The sequence below is a fragment of the Hibiscus syriacus genome, unplaced genomic scaffold (assembly GCF_006381635.1).
Source record: "Hibiscus syriacus cultivar Baekdansim isolate YM2019G1 unplaced genomic scaffold, ASM638163v2 tig00110347_pilon, whole genome shotgun sequence".
Classification (NCBI taxonomy): domain Eukaryota; kingdom Viridiplantae; phylum Streptophyta; class Magnoliopsida; order Malvales; family Malvaceae; genus Hibiscus; species Hibiscus syriacus.
The window spans coordinates 636,593-649,670 of NW_024062698.1; the positions used below are offsets into that span (position 1 = coordinate 636,593).

Here is a 13,078-nt window from a genome sequence, read left to right on the forward strand (position 1 = left end):
ACATTATTGCTTCTGTTTCTACTACTGCTCCGTACATTGAAGTGGATGAGCAAGCGGTCGAGTGTTCTTTCATATCGTTAGAGTTTGTCAATGCTACGTTTGTGGCTGAAGGCATGAAGATACCAAATCTTAGATTGTCAAATTATACCAAAATGGGACTCAAGCTGACCCTTGGAAGAGGAGCAAAAGTTAGAAAAGGGTTAGGAAGTCAGTTACAAGGACCAGTGAATCCAATATGCCCTGTTACTAAAAGAGATCGGTTTGGTTTGGGGTATCAGCCAACTCTGAGGGATAAACTGAGGGGAATTAAGAAGGGTCAGGAAATAAGAAAGGCCAGATTGGCTGGTGAAGACCTTAGCTGGGAACCCATGACCTTTCCGCCGTTGAGCAGCATTTTCATATATGGGGGGCATATGTTTCAAGGGAATTCAAGGAACACTGAGACGATGGTTGAGAATGCCTTGGGAGATTTAGGCATTAATGTTATAACTGATGGTGAGTTTGAGGAAATGAGAGCTATGAACATTTATCCTGCACCGCCGGGCTTCGTGTTGAACAATTGGACCGCGGAAGAACTGCATGTAGTTTACAGATATGTTACAGAGTAATTCACTGGAACTTTCTCCCTATTGTTCATACCCTGGGGCAATAGGTGATTTTATGTAAAGGGTTAAGCTGTTTGTTTTTTCTTGCTTTCAATAAAATATGCATTCTGTTAGTTCCAAATGGCAAACATTCTCCCATTCATTCATTCTTTGTTGTATATATGTATGTATTTATTTCTTTTTATTTATTTATATGGGAAAAAATCCTCCCATATGTATATATGTATATATATCTTATCTTTCATTATTTTTTCAGGAGCTCAGATATCAATAATATGAATGCTAATGACTTTGACCCGGAGATTGATTTTGAAAAGCCTATATATCAAGGGGAGATAGAAGATTGTGATGATGATGAGGGATGTGAACTACCTTCTGAATTGCTGAAAATTGTGGAGAATGAAGATAAGTAGATTCTGCCTCATAAAGAGTCTACTGAGATTTTGAATTTGGGGACAGATGATGATAAGAGAGAAGTAAAGATTGGTATCACTCTGTCAGTTGGAGGTCGACAAGATTTGATAGAATTGCTTCGAGAATACAAGGATGTGTTTGCTTGGTCATACAAAGATATACCGAGTTTAGATACAGAATTGGTTGTTCACAAACTGCCAATAAAGCCTGAATGTAAACCGGTACAACAAAAACTGAGAAGAATGAGACCCGAGATGATGCTCAAGATTAAAGAGGAAGTGAAGAAACAATTTGATGTCGGGTTTCTTAAAGTGGCTAAATATCCTGAATGGGTGGCGAATATAATCCCAGTACCGAAGAAGGATGGGAAGGTTCGAATGTGTGTCGACTATAGAGATCTCAACCGAGCTAATCTAAAAGATAATTTTCCTTTGCCACATATAGACACTCTAGTGGATAATACTGTTGGAAATTCTTTGTTATCTTTTATGGATGGTTTATCTGGCTATAATCAAATTAAGATGAACCCTGAAGATATGGAAAAAACGACGTTCGTTACCATGTGGGGAGCGTTTTGTTATAAAGTAATGCCGTTTGGATTGAAGAACGCAGGGGCAACATATCAAAGGGCCATGGTGACGTTATTTCACGACATGATGCATAAAGAAATAGAAGTTTATGTCGATGATATGATTGTCAAAGCTAAGACATAGGAAGAACATATTGGGAATTTGAGAAAACCCTTTAAAAGACTAAGAAGATGCCAGCTAAAGCTCAACCCAAATAAATGTACTTTTGGGGTGACATCTGGGAAGTTGTTGGGATTCGTAGTAAGACAAAAAGGAATTGAAATAGACCTTGATAAAGTAAAAGTTATTCAAGACTTGCCAGCCCCACGAACACAGAAAGAAGTCAGAGGATTTTTGGGGAGATTGAATTATATAGCTCGGTTTATTTCATAACTGACGGAAAAGTGTGATCCCATATTTCGCCTTCTTCGCAAGAATAACTCAGGAGAATGGAGTGAGGATTGTCAAAGAGCTTTTGAAGCAATGAAATGATATTTGTCGAGTACTCCAATCTTGGCGCAACCCATCTCAGGCAAACTATTGATTCTGTATTTGTCGGTTTATGAAAATTCAATGGGGTGTGTGCTGGGGCAACGTGACCAAACTGAGAAGAAAGAAAGGGTTATCTATTATCTCAGCAAGAAGTTCACTGAATGTGAGACAAGATACTCACCCATTGAAAAGTTGTGCTTCGCTTTAGTATGGGCTACCCGAATGCTTAGGTAATATATGTTGTATGATACTACTTGGCTTATATCCAAGCTTGATCCCTTAAAGTATCTAATGGGTATGCCTGCGTTATCTGGAAGATTAGCTCGTTGGCAGATCCTATTGTCCGAATTTGACATCCAATATGTAAACCAGACAGCAATTAAAGGAAGTGCTATAGCAGAATTCATTGCAAGTAGGGCTTCATAAGAATATGAGCCGTTGAGCCTTGATTTCCCGAATGAGGATTTAATGTCTATTTCGGTAGAAGAAGCAGTGGCATCTACTAGTAAATATTGGAAGTTGAACTTCGATGGTGCTTCAAATGCCATGGGACATGAAATCAGGGCAATTTTGGTCTCACCAGAGGGAGAACATTATCCTTTCACCAGTCGGCTTAATTTTGAGTGTACAAATAATATGGCCGAGTATGAAGCTTGTGTTTTGGGTCTTAGAGCTGCCGTTGAATGCAAAGTAAAAATTCTCAAGGTGTTTGGGGATTCAGCTTTGGTAATTTACTAGCTCAGAGGAGAATGGGAGACAAAAGATCCTAAGCTTGTAGAATACCGTAAGTTGGTTATGGAACTTGTTGAAGAATTTAAAGAAGTAACTTTCAATTATCTCCCCAAAGAAGAGAATCAAATGGCAGATGCCTTGGCCACACTAGCAACATCATTTAAGATGAGCGAGCATTCAAATATGATGCCATTGAAATGAAGGCTTAAGAGTATCCAGCCCATTGTTTTAATATTGAAGAGGAAGAATATGGAAACCCTTGGTATTATGATATCTTGCAATATACAAGGTATCGGAGTTATCCGGAACATCCACTGAGAATGATAAAAGAACCATTAGAAGAATGGATCAGGTATGTGCTTGATGGTGAGACTCTATACAAGAAAAGTCTGGATCAGGTCTGTTAAGGTGTGTTGACCGAAAGAAGCCAAGTTGATTTCGAAGAAGTGCATGAAGAATATGTGGTACCCATGCTAATGGGACATGTTATGGCTAGGCAGATTATGAGATTTGGGTATTATTGGTCAACTATAGAAACAGACTGTATCAATTATGCCCGAAAATGTCACAAATGTCAGATTTATGGAGATAAGATACATACTCCTCCTCATCCGTTGCATGTAATGATATCGCCGTGGCCATTCTCAATGTGGGGCATGGATGTTATTGGACAAATTTCGCCCAAAGCTTCAAATGGTCATCGTTTCATCCTGGTAGCCATAGATTACTTCACCAAGTGGGTAGAAGCAGCTTCTTATGCAAATGTTAACCAGTCGACAATATGCAAATTCTTAAAGAAGAGATATTTGTAGATATGGTTTGCCAGAGAGGATTATCTCTGATAATGCGTTGAATTTAAACAATAAGATGGATTCGGTCTGTAACAGTTCAAAATAAACATCATAATTCCACCAATTATCGCCGAAGATGAATGGGCAGTAGAGGTCGCTATAAGAACATCAAAAGGCTAGTAGAGAAGATGACTAAGACCTATAAGGATTGGCATGAGAAGTTGCCTTTTGCTCTGTTTGCCTATCGAACTTCTGTACGGACGTCAACTGGGGCAACTCCATTTTCTCTGGTATATGGGATGGAGTGTCTTACCTATTGAGGTGGAAATTCCTCACTTCATATTTTGTCTGAGGTAAAGCTAAATGAGGCAGAATGGGTACAGGCTAGGTATGACCAATTAAATTTGATTGAAGAAAAGAGATTGAAAGCTATTTGTCATGGTAAGATGTACCAAAAACGTATGATACGAGCACATGGTAAGAAAGTTCGTCTTCGAGAATTCCATGAAGGAGATTTGATGCTTAAAAGGATTTTGCCTGTTCAAAAGGATTTCCGAGGAAAATGGATGCCCAACTGGGAAGGACCTTATGTTGTCAAGAAAGCCTTTTCTGAGGGAGCTCTAGTCTTAACTGAAATGGATGGATCGGAATTACCCTATCCAGTGAATTCCGACGCTATTAAGAGATATTTCGCTTAAAGAAGAAATAGAAAAAATAAAAAATGAGAAAAATGAAAAAAAGAAGAAGAAGAAAAAAATAATAAAAAAGAAAAAAAAGAAGAAAGAGAAAAAAATAAAAAAATGAAAAAAGAGAAAAAGAAAAGGAAAATGGAAGAAAAAGAAATGAAAATGATGAATGAAAATGAAAAATAGAGAAAAAAAAGGGGGTTCAAGATGAAACCGAAAAGGGCATCTTGAAACCAAATGAGGTCTCAAGTTGAAAACCCTAAAGGGCGACTTGAGTTTTGTTTAAATTCAAATTCGTGTATGGTGGAGGTTCTGATTTGGAAGTGGAAAGAGCTCCTGATATGGATAGTAACAAGACAGTTGGTGATCGGGTTGAGACTAAAGATAATTAGTCTCGATTGAAACAACCAAGAGAGAAATTGAATGCACATGAGATTCAATACTGGTTTAAGGCATCCAATGATAGAGATTTGGGAGTTTAGAAGTAGCTTCACACTCTTAAGCATCATCACAATTTTGGAGATCCTTTCGACAGAAGCTACACTCGAGTCATTCTAATGGCGTGTCAGCTCAAAAGTAGTTGCATTATTGATATTTGAAGACGCTTATTCTTTTGTTCTTTTACTTTTTTTCAGTTAAAAGTTTGCCATGTAGTTACCTAAAAATTCTCTGCATTATATAAATAAAGAGATGTATTTTCTTGTTAATTTCCCTTTTGCAAACATCTTATTTTGAAAAGTTAAAACATATAGCTTAACTTGAAGTACATAAGATCATTTTGTATTATTGTGCAAAAGGTTTTGAAAAATACAGGTATTCTGAAGCTGACAATGGTTTAAACATGTAAGCTTGTGTGGCTACGGGAAACTAAAACCTTGGAGTTCATAGAAAATTTCAGCCATTAAAAGATGACCCAAGGAGATTGTCATTTATCAAGAAGTTGGTCATGAGTACTAGTGGGTTTCAAGAAAGAAATAAGTCAAGGTCCTGTTAAACCGAAGGATATAGTATTGAGATTGGAAACTGGGGTGAATCGGTCAAATGTTCTGTGCCCAAGATGAAACCGAGTTCCATCAAGATCATAAGGAGATAGAGTTCCTTCGAAGAATAAAACACATCAAATTGCATAATTGCATACATTTTATACATGAATAGGATCATGGTATTCATAATTGCATGATGGCTTAAATATCTACAGGTTTCACAGGGATAGTTGAAGATTGAAGATATTGAAGCATCGAGATGAAGATAACTGGTTTTGAGATCTTGAAAAGGATGATGTTTAGACGATAATTGAGCCAAAGTAGATTTACATATCTAATGGTTTCCAGACAAGTTTTGACGATGGAGATGGATTTTCATAAATTTTCTCAAATTCTAAATTTTTGAGTATAATATTTTTCAAACATACATTAATGATTGGTAATGTTTGATTTTCAGGTTTGACCTTCGAAACAAGTTAATCTTAAGCCTTCACGGAAGAGTAGTGAAGCAAATCATCTATAAGCCTTCACGAAAGAGTAGTGAAGCAAATCATCTATAAGCCTTCACGAAAGAGTAGTGAAGCAAATTTATTTTATGAAGATCGAGTCCTATACTCTCTGAAGGAATAGGGAGTGGATACATTAGTTGAAGATTGTTCGAGTCTTATACTCCCTAAATGAATAGGGGGCAGACACGTTCGTTGAAGATTGTTCGAGTTCTATACTCTCTGAAAGATTAGGGAGTGAACCCGTTTGCTGAAGATTGTTAGAGTCTTATACTCCTTGAAAGAATAGGGAGCGGACCGTTTATTGAAGATTGATCGAGTCTTATACTCCTTGAACGAATAGGGAGCAGACACGTTTGCTGAAGATTATTCGAGTTCTATACTATCTGAAAGAATAGAGAGCGGACTCGTTTGTTGAAGCTGGTTTGAGTTCTATACTCTCTGAAGGAATTGGGAGCAGACTCATTTGTTGAATATTGTTCGAGTTCTATACTCTCTGAATGAATAGAGAGCGGACCCACTTTATGAAGATTATTCGAGTTCTATACTCTCTGAAGGAATAGGGAGCGGACACATTTATTGAAGATTATTCAGGTCTTATACTCTCTGAAAGAATAGGGAGTGGACACGTTTGTTAGAGATTGTTTGAATCTTATACTCCTTGAACGAATAGGGAGCAGACATGTTTGCTGAAGATTGTTCGAGTTTTATACTCCCTGAAGGAATAGGGAGGAAACCCGTCATTCAAAGATTTTTCAAGTTTCATTTATCCTGAAGTAACAGCAGAGTGCTTTAATCTTTTGAAGTTCTCAGGACCGGACAAACCCGATCATCTTTTGATCTTTGCTCTATTGTTGTTATACGACAATGAGCAAAAAGGGGTAGCTGTAGATGCTCGATTTCGTCCGGGGACTGCATCGGAGGCTTCGTATCCAGTACACGATATAAATTTGGACCAGTAGGAGCCCAAATCAGCCCAAGACAACAGTGCTGATTCCAAACTTCAGTCAACGTGAAGTCCTGCAAAACAAGAACGGTTATGGGGGTAATAAGCAGAAAAATGAGAGAAGTATTGTTCTGTCGTGGGAAGGATACGTGAGTAATGAGGAAACTGTAATGGTCAGTTTTTTTAAGTTACAATTAACCACTGGAAACTGGCAACGAGGATATTACACAGAGATTGATAAAAAAAAGGGGGATCACACAGAAAAAAGGGAGGACACACAACAAAAAAGATTACACACACAGAAAAAATAAAAGAAAAAATAGACAAGAAACAGAGAGAACAAAAAACGAAGGAAAGCATTTAGAAAGAAAAGTATACTAGCTATCAGTAATTTTACAAGTGCAAAAAGAGTGCCAAAGGAAATACTATTGTAATCTTACAATTGAAAAACAAATAAGCGTAATAAAGGAATGTTTTTCGAGGAATCATTATTCAATTTCTCTATTTTCCAGTTCATTTTTTAATGTATGTGTAATTGTGGTTTAAAACTAAAATTTGAGAGAGATTAGGACTTACCTAGACTGCTCGAACATCAATGGTGTCTTGTTGATTCCATTTATTATGTGTGTTGGTTCCATTGTCAAATAAAAAAAGGAAAAAGCAATTGAAAGATTGATTTTTGTTTAGATATTCTCCTTCGTTTTTTTCCTTTTCCAGTTCGTGTTATTTCGAATCATAAATAGAAAATAAGAAGGTCGTTCGAGGTTACCTGTATCGTGTAGTTTCCTTTATTGTGTTCATCGCCGGAGTCGAGGTCTTCTGGGATCACTAGAGCTGGGTTTAAGGCCATGGGGTCGGGTCTTCAGTCTTTGATCGTTTAGGTTTCTTAGGTAGTTCATAACGGTGGGTATTTGCTTGAGGGATGAATAGCCGAGCGTGGAAGAAGAAAGGGTGAACGGCTGGGTAATTGGTTCTAGCAAATTAACTTAGGTTTTTTAACTTAGGTTATATGTTATAACTTTAGGGTAAATTAGGTTCTAGTCCCCCATATTTAGGTGCCTTTCCATAAATTAGTCACCTAAGGGGTTAGTTTTAAAATTTAGTCATTCTTGTTTGTCCCAATTTCGCTATTTTCCAATTTTAGTATTAGTTATAATTTTGTTGAATTATTTAGGTGTAAATCCCTTATATTTATGCGTGTTTTATTTAAATCCATTATGTTTATGTTTGTTTTTCTTTAAGTCTTTGTTTTAAATTTTAATTAGTATGTTTAATTTTATGTGTATTTAAATTTAGTCCTTATTTTAATATGTATATATACACTTTTTAAATTTATAGTTTAGCATGTTATGATTTTATTTTTATATTTAGGTCACATGTGTACATAATATGTCAATATGCATAATTTATGATTTTTAATTAAAATATACGTATATAATTTTTTGTATGTCACATTGTATGATATTTTTAATTTTGTATAATTAATTTTGGCATGACATCCACTTTTTGCACAATTTGTATGATACCCTCACGTGCATAACTCGACCTATTACATAATCGGACTAAGGGTAATACCCTTTTAATTTAAAATTGTCTTGAGTGGCCTGTCTTAACTGATTAGAGGGTCGTTATGACCATTTTAAGTTAAAAGTGTATCCCGAAAGTGAAACCAAAAATTGATTCGTCACCTAAAATTTGGGAACAAAAGAAAATGAAATGTTCGTTTATTTAAATTTATCGAGAAAAGGTTGTTATAGCTTTTAAGATATGGTCTCGATATTTGTAAATAATCGAACATTCTTTATCTTTCTAAAACGACTTGATAATTTTAATTTAATTTATTTGAGTGCTTTTGAATGTTTTTAAATTTACATCTTTGTTTTATGGGATCAAAAATCAAATTAAATTCAAATTTGTAAAGTTCATTGCAAAGACATTAATTAAATCGACTATGTACTGTTTTAGGGCGTTGTGGGGGTGCTAATCCTTCCCTACACGTAACCGACTCCCGAACTCGGATTTTGGTAACGCATACCTTAATTTGTTATTTTAATTAAAATTAATTTTTAATTAAAATAACAAACATTTTTTGGGTGCCCAATCATACCTTAATCAAATATTGGTGGCAACTCTTTGAACCGTATTTTTTCGATCGTAAAAGAAATCTAAAATTTTTCGAAACGAGAGGTTTTTAAATTATATTTGTTTTTAAATTAAAAATCAATTGAAAGAGATAATTTAAAAATTAATGTAATTTTTAAAATCTCACTTTTTCATCTTTAAGAAAAAAATCCTTTCGACAGTGAATACATCTCTAATATTCTGTCGATCCTGATTGTACATTATAAAGATTTTTAACGCCCTATAGGTTTATATTGTAGCTTTAGCCTTTAGCAGATGGTTTGTATGCATGCTTGAGTTTAGACATGAAATGATACTAAAGGGAAATAGACATGCTAAAATTGGTCATAGATGGAGAAATTGATAAATAAATTTCAGTTTCGTAAATATTTCTCACGTGTGTGACTATGAAGTATAATTGGAGTTTACAAAATGGAAGAAAAATTGTCTTACCTGAACTTTGAATGGGCAGTGGATAGAACACATTTCCCAAATTGCCCGTCCATTGTCACATAATGCTCGACGTGGATTGTGAATGTACACAATGTATATTGTATGATGAATTTGCGTGACAGCAGCAAGAAGTAGTTGAAAAGTCATAAGGAGTTAGGTACTGCCCTTTTCAAGTCCAATATTACCACTCTTTTTTAACGAATTAATTTTTAGAGTAAATTAAAATGATAGTTCAACGATAAATACATATTTTATAATAATTTAAGAGGATTACTTTCAATGTTCACATATCACAAGTTTCTAGGGATAATTAATGGGTTAAGCAGATTTTGTACTCACTTTGGTTAAAACTTGGTCAATGCTCGATTTAGGTTGAGTTGACTCGAATTTGAGTTCAACTCAATACCTTAACAAGTTGAGTCGAGTAAGGTACAATTCAACTCAATAAGTTCGTGAGAAGTTCGTTAATTTTTTAATAATTTTTTAGTACATACCTTAAAAAATTATTGGGTAAATTACACATTTAGTATCTAAACTATTAAATTTGGTCCGTTTTAGTAATTAAACTTTTAACTTTTTTAAAATCATACATAAAGTTTAGTTTTTGTTTCATTTTAGCACCCGACATTAAAAACTTTAGTTTTTGTTTCATTTTAGTACCCCGTTCAAAATTTAACGTTAAGTTTTAAAAAATTCAAAGTTTAAGTAATAAAATAGATCAAAATTTATATTTTAAGTACTAAATACATTAAGTTTTTAGCGGCTGAGTACTAAAATGAAATAAAAACTAAACGTTAGGTATGTTTTTGAAAAAATTAAAAGTTTAGGTACTAAAACAGTCCAAAATTAATAGTTTAGGTACTAAATATGCAATTTTCCCAAAATTATTATATAAAAAGTTTAAATAATAATTATTAATTTATTAATGATAATAAAGAAGATATTAAATTTGTTAATTAATAATTACTACTGATTTATTAATCTATTAGTTTTCTAATAAACAATAAGAAAAATATTAAAATTTTAATTAATAATTATTATTTTATTACAACCAAAAATCAAATCCTAATTATCGTACCTGAAAATTCTGGTGAGCTTAATGAGCAAAGAGTCGAGTAATAATTTTTTTTAACAAGCACGAGTTGGGAAAAATTCTAACGAGCTTAACGAACAACGAGCCGAACCAAATAACAAAAAATTTTAACGGGCACGAGTTAAAAACTACTCAACTCACGATCAAGTCGTTCGATAAACACCGCTTAAAATTACGTTGAATCCAAATTATATTATTTAATAATAAAATATTTTTATTCAAATTTGGTATAAATTTATTTAAATGTTTAATAAAAAATATATAAACAGTAATAAATTTAGATGACTAATAATGATTTGGTCATTCACATTATTAATTTATAAATCAGGGTGTTTGGTTGGGGGAATGTGGGATTCTCATGGGAATAGAATCCATATTCCCCCGTTTAGTTGGTCGGAAATGTCATTCCCGGTAATATTTTATTATCAATAGTAGATTTTTTAGGATATATTACCGGGAATGTCATTATCCCCTTCCCTTAGGTATTGTTAGATTATCGGCGTTTTAGACTAAAATGCACTTAAATTTTTTTTCTTTCAAAAATATCATTATTCTGTCATTAAATAATAAAAATTCTACGAATGTTAAATTACAAATTTATTTTTAAACTATTTTAAATTTACAAAAAATATATAATTAAAATTTTATATAAAGTTCAGGGGTTAAAATAAAATTTTATCCTTCCATTAAACCTTTTTATATTTTTAATTTTGTAAAAAAATTATATAAATTTTATGAATTTAAATTTTTTAAAGAAAATATATAAATATTTTTCAACTTTTTAAAAAAACAAATATATAATAAGGATAATTTGGTCAAATATACATTATAATAATCTTTTATTCCTTTAACCAAACATGGTAATCTTACATTCTTACTAAATCAACCAAGCACAAAATACAACATTCTTAATAATCCTATTATCTGATAATATTTTATTCACACTGATAATCTCACAATAGTTACTTGGAGTACTGACATGATAAATTAATTTGATTTTTATAATATTATTTAATCACGTAAGATCATTTTATTCGGTCGTTGTCTCTTTTCTTCTATTATCGTATAAATCAAAAAATGCTATTAAGTCGAATTAACGTGTCAAATCAAAATTTCATTAATTTAATATTTGTTGTTAATGATAAAGTGATCAATTAATTATAAATCAATCACATTAGTTATTAAATTAATATTTTTGAAACATCAACAAAAACAATTATTCAAACATTAATGATTATATATGTAATTTACCCATAAATAATAATAGCAGTTGAGAATTGCGAACCCAAACAGATCCATATTTTCCAGATTAATTGTCCCCAAATCTTCTCCCTCTCTGTTAGTTCCTTTCATTTCTTCACCCGGTGACCTAAATCCTTAGAGTTTCGAACCAGAGTTATACTCAAAGGAACAGCCCCGAAATAATGCCCGTAAGTCTCCTTCCACGGCTCGATTCAGATCTTGAAGTTCATAATGATTTTTTTTCTTTAATTGCATATCAAATTGATGGTTAATGTTGGATTCTGATTGCGTTCGGTGCAGTTGAAAGCAATGATAGAGGTTGAGCCACCGAGTCCATTAAGATATATCATCGGAGCAGCTGTCATGATGATCGGAGTCGTATTGCCCGTCGTATACATGATGTTCCGTAACAAACGCGTCCCTTCCTCTTCCTCTTATTCCAAACAGACGTAGGTGTGTCTTTACTTATATGCTACATTTCCATTTCCTTTAACGAGATTATCATTTGCCCCTTCTTAATTTGAATCGCGTGTTTTCAAATTAGATCTAGAGTTAATTGGGGTCCGTTTCATAACCTCTCAGTTAATTTTTTGAGATTTAATAAATTTGATTAACTGAATTTATAGAAATTTGGATGGATCGAAGAGTATTTTATATACATGACAAATTGATATTCATATATGGTGTTGGCATTTCAGGAACAAAGTTTTAATATAGAGATATTGGTTGAAGAGAGACATTTTTTCATGCAAAATTGGTGTTTTAAATTTGAAGGACGATGAGGGAAGTATTGAAAGAAGGCCTTGAGTGACCTGCACATACAAAAAATGTAAATGACTTATAAAACCCTCACTCCTATTTTGTGTTGTTTGGATATTGGTTGATGTTTGAAAGATGAAATGTGTTGTTTTCTTCAATTTATGGGTTTTTATTAGGTTACCAATTAGCAGATAACACCATCATGTATCAATTATATGATATTGGTTGTTTTGCTAATAATTTGAATTTACATAAATCTCTTTTTTATTCACATTCTTTTGGTTAGGTATATATAATCACTAGCATCTATCATGTAGCTTTGTTTACTTTCTGGTACATCTATAGGTTGTTCCTTTCATGTGGTGTGTGTGTGATGAAAGGGTCATTTTGATAGGGTCTCTGTTGTGCGTTTCATGGACTGTGTCGTAACCGGTTTTCGTCCGGGCACGAAATATTTATTTGGCGGGAAAATTGATGTGAATAAATGGTTTTGAAAATAATTTGGGAGTCGCCATCGGCCTTTTGGGTCAGGTAGGTCGAATATCTAAAAATTATTTTTTAAAAGAGTTTTAAGAAAACATCAATTAAAAAATGAACTGATATGCGTTTATAACCAAAAATTCGTTCTTTTTAATAATAAAAAGGGATTCGTGGTCGGTTACATTTAGGGAAGGATTAGCACCCCT

At 33.4% G+C, this 13,078-nt stretch overlaps 1 protein-coding gene across 2 annotated transcripts; it reads left to right on the forward strand.

Moving 5' to 3' along the window:
- Positions 1-11,685: 11,685 nt before the first annotated feature.
- On the forward strand, positions 11,686-12,550 carry LOC120120759. Of its 2 annotated transcripts, none has more exons than XM_039140293.1 (3): positions 11,686-11,821; positions 11,934-12,086; positions 12,332-12,550. In XM_039140293.1, the coding sequence occupies exons 1-2, from the start codon at positions 11,816-11,818 to the stop codon at positions 12,084-12,086; spliced, it is 159 nt and encodes a 52-aa protein (XP_038996224.1). In that variant the 5' UTR covers positions 11,686-11,815; the 3' UTR covers positions 12,332-12,550. The 2 variants fall into 2 exon arrangements, with proteins under 2 accessions (XP_038996224.1, XP_038996223.1); XM_039140292.1 differs by having other exon boundaries at positions 11,934-12,082.
- Positions 12,551-13,078: the final 528 nt, after the last annotated feature.